Source organism: Hypanus sabinus, chromosome 29, assembly GCF_030144855.1.
Source record: "Hypanus sabinus isolate sHypSab1 chromosome 29, sHypSab1.hap1, whole genome shotgun sequence".
Lineage (NCBI taxonomy): Eukaryota > Metazoa > Chordata > Chondrichthyes > Myliobatiformes > Dasyatidae > Hypanus > Hypanus sabinus.
Genome location: NC_082734.1, coordinates 16,096,471 through 16,119,326, shown reverse-complemented (window position 1 = coordinate 16,119,326; position 22,856 = coordinate 16,096,471). Strand labels below are relative to the sequence as shown.

At 41.6% G+C, this 22,856-nt stretch overlaps 1 protein-coding gene across 3 annotated transcripts in view; it reads left to right on the top strand.

The window, feature by feature from the left end:
- Positions 1 to 1,757: 1,757 nt before the first annotated feature.
- tom1 (target of myb1 membrane trafficking protein) overlaps positions 1,758 to 22,856 on the top strand; it is a 105,488-nt gene continuing 84,389 nt past the window's right edge. For 2 of the 3 annotated variants that reach the window (XM_059953761.1, XM_059953760.1), the window contains exon 1: positions 1,758 to 1,904. In XM_059953761.1, coding sequence (XP_059809744.1) covers positions 1,853 to 1,904 — 52 coding nt within the window. In that variant the 5' untranslated portion in view covers positions 1,758 to 1,852. The remainder of the gene's footprint in view (positions 1,905 to 22,856) is intronic. The other variant, XM_059953762.1, reaches the window with a different exon arrangement.

Sequence of the window (22,856 nt, the reverse complement as noted above, 5' to 3'; positions counted from 1 at the left end):
CAAGAATTGCACGTAGACTCTAGGAAAAATGTTGACAAGTTATTTAATGAGGAAATATTAAATCATAAAGTGAAATAACTCCAAACAGGATTTAGAATTGGAAAACAAGAGGAAAACAAAAGATCAGAGCAGATTTTCAAGCTGCTCATATGTGAATGACCTAAAATTCAATTTAGGCCATTCCTGCTCCCTGTGCAGGATCAACAATTGACAACATCTGGAGGGAGTCCTCAAGATAATAAATATCAAGATAAGTGAAGATCAAAAATTGCAGATGTGGAAACGAATTAAAAACAAAATGCTGGAAGTATTTAGCAGGCCTGGTGGCATCTGGAAGGGCAGAATCAATGCCTCAGTATAAATATATTTTCTGTTTATTATCAAATAACCAGATTTTAATCGCTATGATCCAACATTAACAACAAAATAGCAAAGAAACCTTTTTCAGAACCAGCATAGGCTCGATGAGTTGAATGCCATCCTATATTAAAATTAAGACTGATGAAATAATAATAGATACAAGCAAGAAAGTGGTGGTGGGGGGGTGAAGATACTATTGCAAGTGGAGTAGACTGAAAAACATTTTTTGTACTTTTGCATGATTTAATATTTAGGCAATTGATTAGGATTTTAATTGATTGCAAATGTAATTGGCACTGATTAACTACCATGGACTTTAAGGTGTTAAAACGAGTAATCCTATCAGTTTGTCAAATCAAAATTGCACTGGTGGGACTGCAATAGTTGACTCATCCTGGCATCTCAGTCTTTCCATAGAACGTTATGTACTCCACTTTCCTGGCTGAATGCAACACTAACAATAAAAAAAAACTCTACCATTCAGAACAAAGTACCATGCTTTCTTTGCACTGCGACAGTACCGTAACTATTAATTCCTTCCAGCTCTGTTTCATCCTGACCACATGAAAAATGCACTGCAGTTATTTTAGTAGCGTTATTCCGATGGCACCTCCCAATCCCACAGTACATCTCAATCGAATTCGAGAGAAGCAGCCTTAAGTAAATCATGAACAAAACTTATTCCCTTTACCCAAGTAGATGATTTCCAATTTACTTTCTTTTTAAAAATGATCGAAATCTAACGCAATATGATTAAAGCTTCAGAGCGATCTGAAACATTAACGTCATTTTTCTTTGCATAAATGCTGTCTGACCCTGAGTATTTCCAGCATTTTTATTCCCCTTCAAGATATTTCTTTTCAACCAAAGCTGAAATAAAAAAAACAAATTCTCTTTCAATGCCCCCTTTGCTCTACCTCCTGTGTCAAATGATCTCTTCCTCTGCCACAAACCTTTAATTCATATCAACCATAAAGGTTTATGACGTGGTCATTTGAAAAATCTTGTTCATCCGCTCAAAAAATATGGACGGTTCAGGATCACCCCGCTTTCCCCATTCTTGCTTTGGAGATTGCATTCAAGTAGTTAAAAAAAATAAAGGGACTTTCCCCCACAGAACCAATTCGTTAAGACTGCGACGATTACCTCCAGTTACCAGCTCCACCTGTTGCTCCCCTAAGGCGGCAGCAGGGGGCGCAGTATTACACACAACGCCCACCCTCCACCCCACGCCAAAGCCCTGTTGCAGCCTCCAAAAGCTATGGGGCGTGACTAAAATGAAACGGAAAATATTATTTAAAAGTAGCGGATCCATTCCTTCACGGTCAGTATCGGCAATGTGCGTGGACATGAGGGATTAATTATTTTGAAAGATCTGATTTTGTTTCCCCCTCTCGCGACGCTGAGCGCCCATGGGGCCTTGCGGCGGCGGTTAATTCACGTGACCCGGGTCAGCTGACAGCTGGTGCGTTCGCTCTCTCGCTCGGCGGCGATGGAGTTTCTCTACGGGAATCCCTTCAGCACCCAAGTCGGGCAGCGAGTTGGTAAGGAACGCAGTAGCGCACTAGCGTGAAGCAGTGTGGCGGGTTCTGTTGAAAACAGCAAAGCTGATTCACTTCAAACTCAATTTCAGAAGCTGTCAGTTGCATTGAGAAAGGATTTTGATGGCTAAACTTCGGGCCACAAATGATTGACAACAATGCAGGCCAATGGGACGGCAGTGTTTTGGTGTTAGCCAATGTGGCGTGCGATAGGCGGTGCTTTTAAAGTTGATTGAAGGTTCCGAATAAAGTGGGCGGACTTTTGAAGCTGCAGGTTTAGGGATCAGACTTAAAATGTTAAAATGCAAGAAATTGCAGATTGTGGAACTTGGGGACAGCAAACGACTGTTGGAGGAACTCAGCAGGTCAGGCAGCATCTATGGAGGCGAATGGACAGCCAGTATTGGGGTTGAGATCTGTAGACAAAAGCACTACAGATGTTGCAAATCTGAACCGAAAGCCAGAACATTCGAGATGCTCAACCGGTCAGGCAATTTCTGTGGAGAGAGGAGAGCGAGAGCAGTTTCTTTTGGGTTGATGAACATTCGGATGAAAAGTCACCGAGCTGAGATGCTTTTCTGTTTCTAGAGGCTGCTAGACCTGAGTGTCAACAGTTCTCTGTTTTGCTAAAAATATTTATTTCTGGGATTCATTGAAGATTGTGCAATTAAAATACCCAGAGTTCTAATTTCATCATAGGCATAATGTCATTCAGTCTTGAATACACTCAGTGACTCAGCATCCACTGATTTCTGGTCTGGAGGATACCAGTTTAAAATCCTTCTTAAAGGAAGAATTTCCTTGCTTCACCCCTTTTATCCTGACCCTGTGTCACATCAGTGGGAATATCTTCAAGGCTTTTACTCACTTGAATCGTCTCAGAATTTATTGTATCTTTTGCTTAGAGGTACAGTGCAGTAGAAGGCCCTTCTTCCCCAATGAGCCTGTCTAACCCAATTACACCCAGGTGACCAATTAGCCTACTAGCCTAAACATCTTTGAATGTGGAAGGAAACCCATACGGAGAACGTACAAACTCCTTACAGGCAGTAGTGCAAATTGAACCCAGCTCGCTAGCACTGTAATAGTGTTGTGCTGACCACTAATCTGCTGTGCAGTCTTGACTGTTCTGAACCAATTCATCTTTTATTCAGAAATCCCATGAGAGAGATTCTTCATGAGAGGGTGCCTTTGTTTCAGTGGCCAATCTAGTGAGCCTTTGCATTTGGAGCTGTTGGAAGGTTGAACGACTGTGGCCCTGTAGTTCGGGGCAGGGGAGTGAACAGAAATATAGTTGGAATTGGGGATAGTATAGACAGGGGAATAGACACAATTCTCTGTCGCGAGGATCAGAGAGCCCCAAAGACTCTGTTGCCTTCCTGGTGCCACGGTTTAGGACATCTCATCTGAGTTGTAGAGGATTTGGAATGGGAGGGGAAAGATTCCGTTGTCATGGGCCCTGTGGATACCAACAATGTTGGAAGAATAAGGAAAGATGTTCCCTGGAGGGAATTTGAGCAGTTGTGGACTAAATTAAAATACAGAATCAAAAAGGCAATAACCTCTGGATTGTTACCTGAGTCATGTGCAAATTGGCACATTTAGTAAGAGCAGAGAGCTAAATCTTGACTCAAAGATTGGTTGTAGGAGTAGCGGTCTGAATTTGTAGATCATTGGCACCGGTATTGGGGAAAGAGGGAGCGGTTCCGAACCAAATGGAGATCAGTATCCTGCAGAAGAGTACACCTTGGGCTGCAGATAGGGCTTTAAACTAAATAGCTCCAGGACGGCTAATGTTGTTCTGGAGCTACATTACTGCAAGAGTAAGCACGCAGCGGTTCCTCGTGTGTTAGTGTTAGCATGTCTGTCACCAAGCGGACACTGGAGCAAGGCCCTGATAGGAAGGGCCAGTTTCCATTGCAGCATGGACTTAAGTATGCCCGCTGCACCTTTGCTCTCTCCCATACTGCCTCTGGTGTCTCCTCCCCTCGGCTGCAACATGGCAAGAGGGCTTGCTGCGTGCAACAACCAGTGCCACACAGTTCCTCCAACTGTCGGTGTTTCCAAGGAACCCGACTTGAGTATTCTATATGACTAATGTCCAACAGAGTCCTGTGATCACACAAAAGATAATTTGCACCATTTGTTGGACTTTCCCTGAGTGGCTGTAGCAGGTGATGACACAGTATTGAACAAGCCCATTCTGAGAGGTCGACCTGCAGTACTTGCTGTTCTTAATCTCCAGCAGTGTCTTGCAATTAACAGAGGGATGTAAAGGATGAAAAGTGACACCATTGGTTGGACCCAGAGAGGCTGCTGTGACCATGCATACCTTTGTCTTACTGGAAACTGCAAGGGTAAAAAGACCCTGATGGTGTTATATGTAAGTCTCCATACAGTAGCCTTGACGTGGGGTACAAATTACAATAGGAGATAGAAATGGCATCTAAAAAGGGCAATGTTACATTGGTCATGGAGGATTTCAGTATGCAGGTAGATTGGAAAGATCATGTTGATGCTGGATCCTGAGTGAAGGAATTTGTAGGATGCATGTGAGATGGCTTTTTAGAGTGCTTGTGGTTGAGCCCACTTGGGAAAAAACAATTCTGGATTGTGCCTTGTGTAGTGAACCCGTTTTGGTTAGGAAATCAGGAACTCTTACAAGAACCTTTAGTGTTAATAATCATAATATGATGGAATTCACTCTGTAGTTTGGGAGGGAGACACTTAAACTCTCGATGTATTGGTATTATAGTGGAGTAGCGGATTCTTCAGAGGCATGAGAGAGGAGCTGGTCAGTTGATTGGAAGGGGACACTGGTGGAGATTGCAGAAGAGCAGCGATGGCTGGTGTTTCTGGGAGTAATTTGGAAGACACAGAATTAGATCATCGCAAAGAAGTATTTTAAAGGGAGAATGAAGCAATTGTGGCTGTCAGGGGAAGTCAAAGACCGGATAAAAGCAAAAGAGAAGGCATACAATACAGCAAAAATTAGTGGGAAGCTAGAGGATTGGAAAACTTTTTAAAACCAATAGAAAAGAATAAAAGATGAAATATGAAGGTAAGCTAGCTAATAAAAAGGAGGGTACCAAACATACTTTAGAGAAGGAAGATTGACATGAGACTGCTAGAAAATGTTGCTGGGGAGGTAGCAATGGAGGTCAAAGAAATGTCCAACAAACTGATTGAACGTTGTGCAATCTTTACTGCGGAAGACACCAGCAGCTTGCCAGAAATTCGAGTGTTGGGGCAGAAGTGAGTGTAGTCACTATTACAAAGGAGGAGGTACTTGAGAAGCTGATGACAGGTCCTTTAAAGAAATTAGCTCACTTTTATGTAAGTTCAGCTTATATCCTGAAAAAGAACTAAACTGGGAAATTAAAGAAAGAACCGAGGGTAAAGAAGTTTAAGTGTTAGAGATAAAAAGTAAAATATCATTAGCATATAATGAAATTTTATGAGTTGTACCTTCCCTTAGTATACCAGAAATGTCCTTAGATTCTCGAAATGCTATTGCTAAGGGTTCTATAGCTAAAGCAAAAAGTAAAGGACTAAGAGGGCAACCTTGTCTCGTTCCCCGCTGTAATTTAACCCAACGAATGAAATTAGGTCCAAAATTAAACTTTTCTAAGGTCTTAAAAAAATAATTCCACAATCCTATCAAAGGCTTTTTCTGCATCTAAGGATAATATACACTGTGATATTTTTTTGGATGGTGAATATATCACATTCAATAACTGACGTATATTAAAATGTGAGTAATGATTTTTAATAAATCCTGTCTGGTCATGTAATATAATGGTAAAATATTTTCAAGTCTTTGAGCTAAGATTTTGGATAAGAATTTTGCATCAACATTTAATAAAGAGATCAGGCTGTATGAAGAACATTCAGCTGGATTTTTATTGCTTTTAAGAATAAGAGAAATAAAAGCTTCATAAAACGATTGAGAGAGTTTACCTGATTTAAAGGACTCTGATAAAACAGAGGATAAATAAGGTGTAAGTAACGTAGTGAAAGTTATATAAAACTCCCCAGGAAAGCCATCAGGTCCTGGGGTCTTACCAGAACGTAAAGCACGTATAGCCTCAGCCACTTCTTCATTGGAAATAGGCTGATCTGACTGTGTTAGGCTATCAGCAGACAATGTAGGAATGTTGATATTACTGAAAAAAAGCATTCATATAGGTATCATCTAAAGAAGAGTCAGACTGATACAACTTAAGGTAAAAGTCTTTGAATACGTTGTTAATTTCAGAATGGTCGGATATCTTGGTACCATTATCTTTAAAAAATTTCTGTGATTTGACGATTAACTGTAAAAGATTTTAAGCGATTGGCTAATAAACTACCTGTTCTATCCCCGTGAATGTAAAATTGAGTTTTATCTCTCAACAGCTGTTGTTCAATTGGGTAAGTTAGCAGAAGATTGTACTTGGATTGGATTTCAATACGCTTATTATATATAGTTGGATCTGGAGATAGGGCATACTTTCGATCAAGATCTTTTAATAACGCTGCTAGGTCAGACCTTTCTTTATCAGCACGTACAAAATATTGGCTGACTGGTAGAAGACAAAGGGTAAGAATAAAACTGACCTTTTTGGCTGCCAGTGATTCCACAGGGGTTGGTGTTGGGACCATTTCTTTTCACATTATATGTCAGTGATTTGGATGAAGGAATTGATGGCTTTGTGACCAAGTTTGCAGAGGTGCACACAGATAGGTGGAGATTGAGGAAGCAGGAAATCTGCAAAAAGACTTGGACAGATGAGGAGAACAGGCAAAGAAGAAGCAGATGGAATACAGCGTAGGGACGTGTGTGTGCATGCACATTGGTAGAAAAAAACATAGGTGTAGACTATTTTCTAAATGGGGAATGAATTCAGAAATCAGGTGCAAAGGGACTTTGGAGTATTTCCAAAAAGTTAACTTGCAGTTTGAGTTGGTGGTAAGGAAGTAAAACGCAATGTTGGCATTCAGTTGAGAGGACTAGAATATTAAAAGTACGGATGTGATGCAGAGGCTTTCTGAGGAATTGTTCACGGCATTGGGAGTATTGTCAGCAGTTTTGGGCCCCATATCAAGGAAACGATGTGCTGGCGTGTGAATGGGTCCATTGGAAGTTCACAGGAATGAAAGGGTTACCATACGAAGAGCGTTGGAAGGCTCTGGGCCTGTATTCGTTGGAGCTTTAAAAAAAAAATGAGAAGGGATCTCATTGAAACCTACCAAGTATTGAAAAGCTTAGATAGAGTGGACATGGAGATGATACTTTTAATAGTGGCAGAGTCTATAAGACCAGAGGGCACAGCCTCGAAGAGAACATCTCTTTAGAACTAAAATGAGGGTGAATTTTTTTCTAGCCAGAGGGTGCTGATACAGGGAGAAGGCAAGAAGAAGGAAAAGAGAAAGATTAGCTTGTCACATGTATATTGAAACATACAGTGAAATACGTCGTTTTGCATCAAATCAAATCAGTGAGGATTGTGCCTGCAAGACTTGCCAACGAAGCCCACAACTTACTAACCCTAAATCGTACCTCTTTTGAATGTGGGAGCAAACCAGGGCGCAAAGAAAACCCCACATGGTCATGGGGAGAGTGTACAAACTCCTTACAGGCAGTGGCGGGACTCCGATCTTTCAGCCGGTGTTGTAAAGCATGTTGCTAACTGTTATGCAATGAAACAGCCATGATTAAATGACAGAGGAGACTTGGAAGAACCTAATGGCCTCATTCTGCTCAAATGGTCAGTGGTTCCGAGGCAAATCTTAAGATGGACAACATTGAATGCTCTATCCTGACGAAGGGTCTCGGCCCGAAACGTCGACATCGTTCTCCCTATAGATGCTGCCTAGCCTGCTGTGTTCTACCAGCATTTTGTGTGTGTTGCTGTTTGAATTTCCAGCATCTGCAGATTTCCTCGTGTTTGAATACTCTAAATACATTCTCATTAAACCTGACTCTGCTTGTCATACAGGTTCTATTACTGCTGTCCTCTTGTAGTGAAAGCTGGCATTCCATCTGCCTTAAATAATTCCTGTATCAGCTTAGTTTTGATGTTTTTGTCTATTTGCTTTTTGTTTGCCTGCCAAATGTTTAACATTTCTAAATGTTCTGAGATTGTGGAAATCTCAATTTCCTCTTTGTTTCCTTAACCTTTCCCCCCAAAAGTGTTCTGATTCATTGCTCCTTCACTAGAAGGTAAGCGACCCAACGTCAAAGTTTAGTCTATTGTCATAAGCACCAGTACATGTACGCATAGGTGTCTATGAAGGAAATTCTGATTTGCAGCTTGAACATCTCTCAGGCTTTTAAGGAGATGAGAAAGCACTGCCTTTTATTTAGCTCATAAACATGAGAAAGTCTGCAGGTGCTTGAAATCCAAAACAGCACACTCAAAATGCTGAAGGAACTCAGCAGAACAGGCAGCATCTATGGAAATGAATAAATAGTCGATGTTTCAGGCTGAGGCTACGTGAGAAAGGGTCTCAGCCTGAAACACTGACTGTTTATTCATTTCCATAAATGATACCCGGCCTGCTGCGTTCCTCCAGCGTTCTGTGGGTTGCTTTCCATTTTATTATTGGGAAGCGAAACTTCATTCTGCACTTTATACTTAATTGAACCAAGCAATGCTTATTCATTCCTGAATGTTTGAATGATCTCCCTTGAAGAGTTGCAGGCATTGTGTGGGGAAGGCAAAGAAGCATTACGATAGACCAGGACCTTGTGCAGGATCAAATGACCCTCCTCCATCTTCAGTCAGAATTACAGTGAGGCATGCTGATTTATAAAAAATTAGGATTGGGAATGGGACTAATTAGTACTGGTCCTCCATTCAGTAAGACTATGGCTGATCCAACAGCCACCTTGTTACATTGTTATATTCAGCAGCTCACTGAGGTTCTGATTGTGCTGCTACCAGGCTGAACTATCGATATCTAACTTAGGACAGCCTGCTGCGAACCATGTTCCCACGAATTCGGAATGACCAGTGTGTGCAAAAATCTTGTGCAGATTTTTGCCCAGTGGCAACAACGTGCACACGGCATTTTATATACAATGATATTCATTTTAACAGCGAGCAAAACACTGCCAATAAGAACTTTGATCTCCTCTGAGCTTGATCAATTTTGCTCTCGTTCATCTGCACTCTCTCAAAACATAAGTAGTAAGCCTGTAGCAGGTAATGAAGGATTTTCTTGCCAGAGCTTTTCCTTGCTAAATGACGCTTTAAAAAAAATCAAGTTTCCAATTATCACTCCACTTCTTCCCACTTGCAAGTTCTCCAGCAACTCTTGCATTGCGACAATACACATGGGTAGCACCAGTTTCTGGAATGTACATAAATATTTCTCGTGGCTGTAGATTCCTGACCTCATGAGCTTTCAGTGTAGGAGTTTCTACTGTTTCGTTAAGCCATTCCACTTTAAATGAACTAGCAGTTCTTTTGCGCTCAATGCCCTTTTGCTTCTTTGGAATTCGACATAAGGAATCAATAATTTCTTTATTAAAAACAGCATAAATACACTAGTTCTAAAATCTGCAGACAAATCATCGCAAACTCCACGTTCGCAGAAACCAGAAATGTGATTGTGTGCAATTGTGAAATATACTTATGAGTATATTTCAATGAGTTAGACGTGCAGTTTAGATACCTTTTGTGTGCTAGTAGCAAAAGATGTGTGTGTGCACACACCTTGGAACATTGACTATGACCCTGCCTTGTTTGTAATGATGTGTGCATTTAGAATGGCTTAATGTGCAGCCCTAGGAATTGATGCTGTACTATTGTAATGTAGTTATTTTGAGCCACTAGTCATCAAATAATGTATCCTTTATCAGCTAATGAGCTATGCTGTCAAGCTGTGAATTGCAGTTAACAGTGTAGTTTATGGTTTATTTAACACAGCAGGAACCTTCTGGAAAAGTCTCTTCCAACCACAATGCACAGAGCAAATGCCCAACTGCAGCAACCCTTCCAAATAACAAAATGTTATTTCTTCAGCACAGTTTGGTGAACGAAAGTTTTCTTTATATAATAAATAAGTGTATTCAGAATCAGGTTCAATATCACTGGCATATGTTGTGAAATTTGTTAACTTTGTGGCAGCAGTAAAATGCAGTACATGATGTGAAAAAAATTGAATTACAGTACATGATAATATAGAAAAAACAAATTACAGTATGCGTGTGTGTGTGTATATATAATACTATATACACACACACACACACGCACATATATATTTAACTATAAATTACTAGTGCAGAAGTAGAAATAAAAAAAAGTAGTGAGGTAGTGTTTGTGGGTTCATTGTCCATTCAGAAATCGGACGGTAGAGGGGAAGAAGCTGTTCTTGAATCATGAATCGTTTAATCGTTGAGTGTATGCCTTCAGACTTCTTTACCTCTTTCCTAACGGTAGCAATGAGAACAAGGCATGAGCTAGGTGATGGAAGTCCTTAATAATGGATGCTGCCTTTTTGAGGCATTCCTTCTTGAAGATGCCCTGGATACTGTGGAGCCTCGTGCCCATGATCGGGCTGACTAATTTTACAACTTGCTGCAGCTTATTTCGATCCTTTGCAGTATCACCCCACCCCCCAACCTCCATAGCAGAAGTTGAGGCAGCCAGTTAGAATGCTGTCCGTGGTACATCTGTAAAAATTACACGGTACATCTGAATGAACAATTCCAGTCAGCAGTGCAATCTTCGGGTGTGACTGATGGTGGAAATTACTAAAGCACATCCTTTGCAGTTGGGAATTATGGTGTCACTGTTAATGAGCTATAGGCTCTTGAGTCAATGTGTCAATTAAAAATTCATTATGGGTCTCCAGACAGCCTGTTTTATTTATTTCTTTTATTGTAAGGCCTTGTTGTGTGGAAGTAAACCAAGATAGTATAATCTGATATAAAAATGTACAAAGGTGAAGTTCATTTGTGAAGGTGAAGGAGACCATTTACCTATCTTTGAGAAGGCTGTCCAACTAAATTTTTCCCCTCCTCTTTTCCATAGCACTGCATTTTCCCCCCATGCTACCTGTAATGCAGGTTCCTAACATGCTTTTTAAAAAACTAGATGTACTGCACAGTCTAGTGTACCAGATGAGCTTGTTCAGCAGGAATTAATATTTTATAGTCAGTAAATTTTGCTTGATCATTTTATTAGTTATTTCACAAGACTGTTGAAATAAGTTACTATTCAAGTGGGTAATTTTAAACCAGGTTGCTATGTCTTTCTAACAAGGGTACAGAGATTTATAGTAAACAACCCTGATTGCTCATTGGTTTAACTTTCAGATTTTGATATTTGATGGATTTGTAATTTGACTTTCCTAGAGTAAACCGAGGTTCTTTTACTTCAGCTTGAAAATCATTTGTGACTTCTGTTTTGGGGAAAAAATGCTCGACTCCTGCTGATTTGATTCTGCGCTGAAGTCCTCTGGATGTGAACTACTTGTAACCCAGATGGTTCGCAAATTGGAAATGTTGTAAACAGAGTTCCCAGGCAGCAGCTGGCAAACCCATTCCACTACTCTCCCAAAGAAATGTGTGGACTGTACCTACTCCCCATTATTTGTGTACTTGGAATCAGTCCCCCAGGTCTTTGTTAAGAAATCAAAATGCTGTTTGTTCCATCAAGTCAGTATATTTATGGGAACAGACTTCTTCAAGTATGACTATTCTAATTTACACATACCAAATATAAACAAATTAACACTGAAAAGTTAATTGACATTTCTTTTTACTTAGGGATATTTTAGAGTAGAAATGGGTCATGGGTGCTTTAACTATTTGTGTCGTAGTTCTCCCCTTCTTTTCCAGTCCTGCCAGAGGGTCTTGGCCTGAAACATGGACTGTTTATTCTTTTCCATCAATGCTGCCTGGATGGCTGAGTTCCTACAGCATTTAGTGTGTGGTTCCTCTGTTTATGTTGTAGGATCAGGTCAGAAATTGGATTGCAATTCGTACTTTTCTCAAATTGTGTTTGAAAGTATACAGTATTTTGTTAAAAAATCCATGCCATTTCTCCTGAAGAAGCCATTAACTCGAGTGAACAACGATTGCTTGAGCAATCAGCACCATTTTGCATAGTGTTTAGAATGAATATCATTATTTTTGAGTTGATCAGTTTGTGCATGTTTTTCAATTTAAAAGTAGGTACTTCTTGAGAATTAGGGAAGGCACATGGGCTGGGAGAGGGGTTCCAGTCTGGTTATTGCTTGGCAGATTTGCATCACCTTCTATAGTTTGCTTGCCAGTGTATCTATCGAGAATGCAAGCTAAAAACTATGGTGAGAATGATCCCTAGCTTTGGAACTGTGTTTAGATATTCACATGGCACCTTTTGAGTTCCACGTGAGATGTGCAAGAGAACTATATAACCAGTGAAAAACTTTTTGACCTCCCTGTTGGAATGTAGAGAATGCAAGGCAGACTTCCAAACACAGCAATGTAATAAAGAACAGATTATTGGTTTCCTATGGGATTGAAGAATTCAATTGACCCTGCTAATATGTCCTAATATAATTTCATTTCAGGGTGACCCTAACTAAATGTGTTTTACAGTGGGGAAACTGGGAATTGCTCAGTGACAAGGACATCGGTTTATTTTAACAGATAAAGGTTTTGGAGAAGGAAATGCTGAGCACAGTGTCCAGCTGGCTGAATGTATATCCCACAGTTGTGGGGCAGAAGGAAGGGAACAAGTGGATGGGTGTACGATGCAGTGCTGAAAGGGCCAACTTCTCAAAGCACTTCATCACAGTGGATGTGTTGCTGGGCAATGGTCATTGAGGCAGATTACCATTTCTTCGGCTCTAGTATAATTGAAGCCTGCTTGAAGCAGGTGTGTACCTCAGACTGCTGAACCGAGAAGTTAAAGATATTAGTAAATGCTGCAGCCAGTTGGTCAGCTCACGCCTTCAGCACTCAGCCAGGTATCCTGTCTGGTCCTTATGCCTTCCACGGGTTCACTTTCCTGAAGGATGCTCTCACATTGGCCTCAGAGACTAGAATTACGGGGTCATCAGGGCCTGTGGAAGTTTGTGAAAGTACCTCCTTGTTTTTTTTTGCTCAAAGTGAGCATAAAAGGCATTGAGCTTATCTGGGAATGAAAACTTGTCATATATATCATATATGGTTTCACTTTGGAGCAGGTAATAGTGGTCAAGCATCCTTCTGTGATTCCAATTTGGTCTGGAATTGTTACTTTGCATCTGAGATAGCTTTCTAGAGGTCATATGTGCACATCTTGTTTCTAAACCTGAATGCCACTGATCTGACCCTCAGCAGATAGTGGATCTCTTGGTTCTGGTTGGAAAAGACTCTAAATAATCTTGTGGGGATTCACTTACCTGTGACAGACTTAATGAAGCCTGTGACAACTGTGGCTTATTCGTTCAGTTGAGTCCTTGAACATGGCCCAGTCCACTAACCCTTAAGCATTCCCATTGCAGTTTCTCTGCCTCCCATGATCACCTCTCCAATGTTCTTGCTCCTGGAGCCTTGTCCTTTACCCTCTGCCTGTATGAAGGTAGGAGGAGGACAGTTAGATCAGGTTTTCTGAAATGGGATCTAGGGATGGAATGGTAGGCATTTCTTATGGTTGTGTAGCAGTGGTGCTGCAGGTGATTTGCTGATGATAATTGGACAGACATTTCTACAGGTAAACTTGATTGAATTCCCAAGCAATGATTTGAAAGGTGTCAAGATAGACCATTTCTTGTTTGCTAAATCTATTGAGGTATTTGGCAACTGAATCTCCACAGCCATCTTTGGTGGAAAATTCCAGAAAGGGCAGGGAGGAGCATAAACATTGAGTCAATGGCCAGTATGTGTTTGTTATTATCACACATAATGTACAGTTCCTTAGTGTGTGTGAATGCTGTGAGATTTCAGTGTTAGGAAGAACAGAATATTCATTTATGATTACCTGATGGTGTCAATGAATTCACTGATTTCATTTTGAATTATAACTTACAACATAACATGGGTAGTGGGGGTAGGGATGAGGGGGAGGGGTTTGTTTCCTGAAACCTTTGCAAATGAATTAAGTTCAGACTGTCGCAGTACAGCTCTGTTAAGCATGGACACTGGCAGAGATAGCTGCTTGTGTCAGGATGGGGAACAAGTTTGACTATAGAAGCCACCATCACAATAACTTAATCCAGGTTGCAGGAAGGAATTCATCAACCTTAATATTAGACTTTCAGGATGGTGGGGTGGAGATATGTCTATCAAAGGAAGTATAAGGTGTTCCCTCCTCTAGCCTGCAGGTCATTTTTGGGTAAGGTATAGCATCTGCTTAGCGCGCCCCCCCCCCCCCCCCCAATTAGAGTCACAAGAAGCCACAGGACATTTGAGCAGCTGGTGCATATCACAAGTCCTCGTTATGTGACCACTGATGCCAGGCAGACAGTCTCTGGTGAGTGTTGATAACGGCTGGGGTCACCCGTCTTGTAAAGACACTGCCCAGAAGAAGGCAATGGCAAACCACTTCTGTAGAAAAATTTGCCAAGAACAATCATGGTCGTGAGACCATGATCGACCACGTCATATGACACTGCACTTCACGAACAAATGAATATTAGACTTTGGATTGGATGACTGCTGCTGCTGATCATGAGACAATAAAACTGTAGTATTCATAAATGAGAATAAACCGGTCAAATTGACAGTTTTTTTCAGAGGCTCAAAAAGGAAAGTTTATTGGGAAGTTTATCAAATGACTGGTACCTAAGATCCAAGCTCATTTTAAGGGACAGCATCAGATTCCTTCAAAAACAGTGGATTTGGTTAGTTGGGCCATCAGTTAAATCCGGGAAGCTACTTATTTGGGACAACTCTGAAGGAAGAAACACAAACTTCTCATCCATCTTCACCATGGAGTAGAGCCTTGATGGAGAATTCATGATGGGGGGGGGGGGGGGAATGAGGTTCTAAATTATGTTATTTAAAAAGGGCTATTAGTTGTCTTGGTGGGTTTAGATGCCAGGGTCTGATGAGATGTATCCCAGACTGTGAAAGGAGGCAAGGGAGGAGATTGCTGGGGCCTTGATTGAATATTTAAAATCTTTCCTTACTACAGAGGAGCAGTCAGATGATCAGAGGTGGTAACTTTATTGAAGAGTATCAGAGATAAGCCAGGTGATTACTGATCTATGAGTCTAATGTCAGTTGTAGGAAAATTATTGGGAATCTTTCTGAGGGGCAGGATTAATCTGCATTTAGAAAAAGCTAGGGTGGTGGGGGTCAGTCTGAACAATCTGACTGAAATCTTCAAAGGGAATCCAAATGTATTGATGAGGGCTACATGGAGGCCTGTGATAGGTTGTTACGTGGGAGATATAATAGTTTTTTTGGTTTAGGTTCAGAGATCGAGCTCGGTAACAGGCCCTTCTGGCTTAACAAGCCCGCAGCACCTAATTACACCCAATTAACTTACTAACCCATGCGTCTTTGGAATGTGAGAGGAAGCCAGGGCACCTGGAGAAAACCCACATGATCACGGGGAGAATATACAGACCCCCTGTAGACAGCGGCAGGAATTGAACCCAAGTCGCTGGCAGTGTAATAGCGTTGGTGCAAATGTTGAGAACCCTAGGGAACCTGGGCAAAGTGGAACCAAAATTGGGTTGGTAATAAGAAGCAGAAGATAGTGTAGGATTGTTTTGCAATTGAATGTCTGCACCCAGTGGTGTATATATACGAACAAATTGAATATTGGAAGTTTGATCAGATTGATTATTTCACAAAATTATGAGGGGCATAAACAGAATGGAGAGCAGGAAACCTCTCATAACAAGAGTTCTCTACAACAGGAGAACATATAGCAGGTTTTAGATAAGGGTTGGAGGTTTATACTTGTAGATGGGGAAGTGAGTACTCTCACTATTTTAGAAATATCTAGACCAGGGGTCAGCAACCTTTACCACTGAAAGAGCCACTTGGACCCGTTTCCCACAGAAAAGAAAACACTGGGAGCCGCAAAACCCGTTTGACATTTAAAATGAAATAACACTGCATACAACGTTTTTTTTGCCTTTATGCTATGTATAAACAAACTATAATGTGTTGCATTTATGAAATTGATGAACTCCTGCAGAGAAAACGAAATTACATTTCTGCATGCAACAAAAACATTTTGAACTCCGAAAAAAAGACGTTGGGTTGAAAGTTACTTTAAAGTAAAATACTCAATGTCTATTTGAGTCCTTCTTGTATTTATGAAAAACGCCGAACTTAAATTTTCCGCCAGCAGCAAACCAAAAATAACATCAGCCAGCTGTCAGCCTGAAAAATAAAAGGACTATTTCACTGAACAATGAAAAAATATGAATACACATAAAATAATAGGCAATTAAAATATTTATCATACTTGGTTAATGGGATTTCTGCTCCTGGACCTCAGCGCACAGCGTCTGCACATCAGGGCTGTATGACGTCACCTTCATCTTTACACAGGATCGCAAGCTGTCATCTGTGAGGCATGCGCGATGTTTGTTTTTAATAAAGTTCATGTTGGAGAACACCTGCTCACTTACATATGTGGATCCAAAGATCGACAGGACTCAAAGCGCATACTTTTTAATGTTTACATAAATGTTTCGAACACAAGTTTGTCCGGTTTTGGAAGGTTTTCAATATCACTCCATTTGTGTTTCTGAGCAAGAACGGGCAACATCTTCAAGGTCTGCTGTCAAGCGTCTAAACTTGGACACCCATATGTCTTTGTCGGCTATGTTGGCCAGTTCCATCTCAAGATCAGGTTGACTCACACCTGCCAATGCAGTCGTATTCAGTAGGGAAGGATCGATGCTTAAGGGAGTGACCGGGAAGGATAATGTGTTTTTTTCCTCTCTGAACTCACAGAAGCGTTTCCCAAACGATGTTTGCATTGCGATGATTGCAGAATGTAAATACTCCGAAATTATCATGTCGTGACCTTGTTTGAACTCTCTCAAATTGGGGAAGTGAGACAAAGCGCCTTTCTGTAAATCTCTGGCAAGCACTGTCAACTTGCGCTCGAATGCCAAAACATCCTCCAACATGTGCAGGGCTGTACGTCCTTACCCCTGAAGAGCTGTGTTCAGCGTGTTCAGGTGCGCTGTCATGTCTACCATGAAGTGTAGCTTTTCCAGCCACTCTGGCTGTTCCAGCTCAGGAAAGGTGAGCCCTTTGCTGCCCAGGAAAGTTTTCACTTCTTCCAGACACGCGACAAAGCGTTTCAGCACCTTCCGTCTGGACAGCCAGCGATAAAAACACGTTGTAGCGGTGTCAGTAAACTGCAGTCAAAGATAGCTTTATTCGAACTAAACAGCCTTGCTTTTAAGCCTCTCTCAACCCAGCCCCCATGGACGCAGATGCTGCAAAAGACGCGTACTCACAAACCCCCGTAGGCTATCTCCCTTAGCCGGAATGCTGGCTAATTGTGAGCCGTTTCGGATGTCGCCACACTTAGATTGTACAAGATCACCATAATCTTCAAATTTAGAATTACATTTCAAAAGCTAACAAACTAACATAAAATACATTTTAATTAAATACTGACCAATTATTTCCCAAAGCCACAGGGAGCCGCAGCACAGAGGTGAAAGAGCCACAAATGGCTCGGGAGCCGCAGGTTGCCGACCCCCGATCTAGACAAAAGCTTGAATCTCTATTGTGTATGAGGCTACAGACCAAGTGCTGGTAAATAGGATTTGTATAGATTGGGTACGGGTTTCCCCCGCTAGCCGAAGGTAGAGCGTTCCTTTGAAACGGTTCGTCAGCCGGAATGTCGTAAAGTGAAGAAGCAATTACCATTTATTAATATGGGAAAAATCTGTGAGTTCCCAGACCCAAAAATCATGCCAAATAACACATAAAACCTAAAATAACATATAGTAAAAGCAGGAATGATACGATAAATACACAGCCTATATAAAGTAGAAATAGTGTATGTACAGTGTAGTTTCACTTACTGGAATTGGGAATACGGCGAGCACACTGATGATGGTGTGTTAGGCTGAGTCGTCACAGGTTGGGGTGGTGGGAGGTACAGGAGACTGGAGTGTCATCTCATCATCGTCTGTTTCCATCAGGGCAGGCAGGTCACAAATGTCTTCTATGTCTGTCTGCCTCGATGTCGAAGGTCAAGGTTTGTCGTCTGCTATGGCTGACGTGGAAGGCTTGAAAAACAAGAGTATGCTTGACTGTTTAGCCTCGCGCATTTTTCTATTGTACAGTTCTTGTAAGCACTATCCTGTAAACCCGCCCTAAATTTACGTACCCTTTCAAAATTGAAGTCATACTTTTTTGCAATCATTGTAGAGTTGTCAATTGCAACGAAAGTCCTCACGCAATTGCTTCACGTACGGTTCCTGGACGACTTCACTTTTGGGCCGTTGGCTACTGTGTTCAGTTTTGATTGTTATCCTTTCCTCTTGCAATTGCATCAGCTCTTCATCTGTCAGTTTCCCATCAATCCACTCAAGCAATAGACTTTCCATTTTATCCATTATTGGATGCTGACTGAAAGAGACCACTTTGCTATGAGCAGAACCAACAGTAACATCGGCAGCTTTCAAGATTCTTTCTCTGCGTATAAATAGTGCGAATGTTGGACGCAGGCAAGTTCAACGCATGGACAATGTCCTTACTTAGTTCACCACGATCGAAACACTTAGTTATATCTAGTTTTATGCTAAGTGTAACTCCCTTATGAGATCTTTTAGGCTTTGCTGATACCTTAGAACTCATCTTGCTAACGGATAAACAAAATAAATCGAAATAAAGCACAGATGCTCACAGGCACGTGTTTAAGCAATGCCGGCTAGAATGCAGTTCCGGGGGAGGAGCTTGGCTGCTCGGTGCGCGCATTGCCCTTTCTCGTAAAAGTGAAACACTCTTCTTTTAGCGAAAACAGGTAACTAATGTGGGTCTTTCGTAACAGTGAGGTGTTGTAAAGTGAACGTTTGAGAAACGGGGGCCACCTGTACTTGATACTTGGCCTGAGCGTGGTGGACCGAAAGGCATATGACTCTTGGGATTTTAGTTCTAGCGGACTTTCTTTGATTAATAAGGGCATCAAAGGTTACGGAAAGAAGATGGGAATGGGTTTGAGAGGGAAGATAACCCAGCCATGACTGAATGGTGAAGACTCAATGGGCTGAATAGCCTCATTCTGCTCCTATGTCTTATGGTCTTATGACTCAAAACTATTTAAAATGTTCTCGTATCTTTTGTTTCTGTTTTCAAAACAATCTGGTTGATATTGTTACTGATCATAATTGGATCAGTTTCCTATCAAACTGTGCTCTAGTTTGTGAGAGTAATCTCTGCAGTTGTAGTTGCTGAGCCAACAGAAACCAACAGTTTACATAACTGCAAACACGAGGAAATCTGCAGATGCTGGAAATGCAAACAACAACACACACAAAATGCTGGTGGAACGCAGCAGGCCAGGCAGCGTCTATAGGGAGAAGCACTGTCGATGTTTCGGGGCGAGACCCTTCGTCAGGACTAACTGAAAGGAAAGATAGTAAGAGATTTGAAAGTAGTGGGGGGAGGGGGAAATGTGAAATGACAGGAGAAGACCAGAGGGGGTGGGATGAAGCTAAGAGCTGGAAAGGTGATTGGTGAAAGTGATACAGAGCTGGAGAAGGGAAAGGATCATGGGACGGGAAGCCTCAGGAGAAAGAAAGGGGGGGGGCACCAGAGGGAGATGGAGATCAGGCAAACAACTAAATATGTCAGGGATGGGGTAAGAAGGGGAGGAGGGGCATTAACGGAAGTTAGAGAAGTCAATGTTCATGCCATCAGGTTGGAGGCTATCCAGCCGGTATATAAGGTGTTGTTCCTCCAACCAGAGTTTGGATTTATTTTGACGGTAGAGGAAGCCATGGATAGACATATCAGAATGGGAATGGGACGTGGAATTAAAAGGTGTGGCCACTGGGAGATCCTGCTTTTTCTGGCGGACCAAGCGTAGGTGTTCAGCGAAACGGTCTCCCAGTCTGCGTCGGGTCTCACCACTCTGTGCAATAGTACCTTCATTAGAAGGACTGCAGTGTTTTAAGGTGATGAATCATCATTGCCTTTTCTAAGGCAATTAGAAATGGATAATATGGAGTTTATCAGCAATGCTTGCATCAAAATATAGTTTAAAAAACAATGATTATTGTCTGCCTAAGAAATGTAGAAAGGAGACAAGCAGACATCCACACTTGTATTTCATGTTCTCAAGAAATCCCAGAACAAATAAATACTCTTAAACTGCTTGGTCATTTAGGTCTTCGATGTAATGTCAGAATTGTGGCAGCCATCTTGCATCCAATGAATTTCAACAACTACCCATATGGTAATGATCAAATATTCTGTTTGTGTGATTGATTTGAGGAATAACTATTGGGCAGGATAGCAGGGAAAACTTGAATCACAAAGGAGCAAATATCTCACGAGCAATCTTGGGGAATGCATTTTTAGATTGTTTCGTAATGAGCGGTCACAAAAGAATTTGGACCTTTCGGACCATTATTGTGGATTAATTTCGACAGACTCCTTTTGCTTTTTATTTTTGTTGCCTATGTTGAGCTAACACAAGAGTTAACCAGTGGTGTTATGTATGTCCAGTCACCCTTGTTCATTGAAATGACCCATATGGCTCTTTAAGATCAGTATTTCCCATCCATATCTTTGCTCCAAATACATCATTATTTTGTGTTATGGTGATCAAATCTGTGGTACATCTTAGAGCACAGTGAAGTTCCCCTCAGCTGTAGTTCATCAGAACTCCGACGTGGACGGTTGCAGGCCTAGCTGCGAAAGGAGGAGGGTTGGATGTGGGGCTGGCAAACCCATCCCATAAAAAACGCAGTGCTGCAAAAACACTAGCAAAAGCTCCAGAGACCTCATCCCTGGAAGAGGTCGGCTACACCAAGAAGATGGGTTCCAGCAGGAGCCAACTTGAAAGAATGGCCCGGAACAGAGGACCCTGGAGAGTTGCTGTTGGCCGCCTGTGCCCCAGTAGGGTTTATAACCCCTGTCTCTATATTTAGACCTTCAGTTCACACTGTTCTCTAGGTAGTCCAATTACTGGTTAATGTTCTTCCCAGCGGGGTTGAAATAGCGGGAAGTACAAGGAACTGGTTCTATTCAGATGGTATTGATTTGTTCATAATGTAGAAACAATAACGTTTCAGGTGTCATTCTCACTCTGAGAACTTGGCCATGCGTCGAAACTCTTGTAATGCCCTGGTTAAGATCTCTACTGCTGTGTTCTAGGTATTTCATCTTAGCAATTTTCTACAAAAGCAGTGTGTCCTGCTGGTAGAATGTTTTAGCTTCAGCTATAGAGATAGGAGCCCTGCTGTTCCGCCTCAGAATGTTGCGTCAGCCAAGTAAGAAAAAGTTCTGGAGAATTTGGTGATGGACAGTGTGGTTTATGGGTCTTTTTGGCTGGGAGCTGTGGAGAGGACAGGAGGGAAGATGGCTGAGAATGCCGTGTGAGGAAGCATTGGTGTTGCACAAAGTGCTTTGTGCAGATGAAGAAGGGCCAATACTCTCGAGACAGAGCCCATTTGTTTGAGATGGGCTTTGTGTGAAGTTTGGAATGTGTGTGCTTTCACGCAGACTGTGGGTCCAGCACGTGAGTAAACAGAAAACTCCAGGATGAGCTCCAACTTTACGTGCACATTTGGACTGGTTTAACTATAATTGGTATTTATCTTCTTATCTCCTTCCTACTAACTGTTTGAGATAAAGCTGAAATTTGTAAATATACTTTTTAATTTTATGCGGTGCATGTCCTGTTATTTTTTGCTTACCGACAATTGTATATGGGCAGCATTTACAGAGCTTTTGCTCAAATCGAAGTTTCTTTAATCAGAACATCACAACGTTCCTGTTTGGTTGAGCCCCAATCATGTTGATTCTAGATGCGTGTTGTTTATGAAAGCTGGCCTTCTCACTGCTGAATCCCATGGCTGTTAGCAGAGCCAGCTAATGAGCCGAGTGACGGGGTTACACTCTCTTTATGTACTTCATGTTTACCTGAGCACTACATCTTCTGAGGTTGCACTTTATTTCCGTGCTTTGTAATGTAACGGTGGTACTCGGGCAGTGCCAGGGTGTCAAGAGTGATTAACTTAGTTTGGTTCTGAGGTAGCTGAAGAATCCAGAGACTCCGTCACAAGTGGGCATGAAATGTCAGTAAAGTAGTAAGTTGCAAGAGAGCTCGTATATTCACGTGACTAGGAGACTCTCATTTTTTAGTGCCTTACTGCAAGTTCTTTCTCCCATTTTTAATTGATTGAGAGCCAGGAGTTTCCATGAATTGATGAAATATTTGCTGTATCCTCCTGATCATCATTGGGGGCGGTATGGTAGCGTAGTTGTTAGCTCGTTGCTCTACGGCGATCAACAATTGGGTTTCAGTTCCTATCACCATCTGCAAAGGAGTTCATGTGCTTTCTCTCTCTCTCTCTGACTGTGGTGGTTTCCTCCAGGCTTTTCAGTTTCCTTCCACTTTCCAAAGGCGTACGATTAGTGTTGGTGAGTTGTGAGTTGTGGGTATACTCTGTTGGCGCCAGAGGTTCACTAACACAGAAGCATCATAGTGCAGTTATCATTACCATTATCATATCATGGAAGCTACTTATGAGGCCCCGAGGACTTCACGAATGTCAGGGTTAAAAAGAAAGCAAACCTTGTAAGGAAAGAGAGTGGAAAGTTAACTCCAGTAGAGCTATGATCCCGTGAAATGCTTGAAATAGAGACTTAATAGTTCTACGTTTTCCAACATAAATCATTCATGTTGATCCTTGCTTAAATTACAACAGGATGATATCTAGCTTGTAATAGAGTCCCTTTAGTTATGCTCCATGTTGCTTCTCTTGTGTTTTCCAGGTAACCAGCTGGTTCATAGGCCAGCTGCAGCTACTAGGTTTTGTAGACTAGAAAATGAA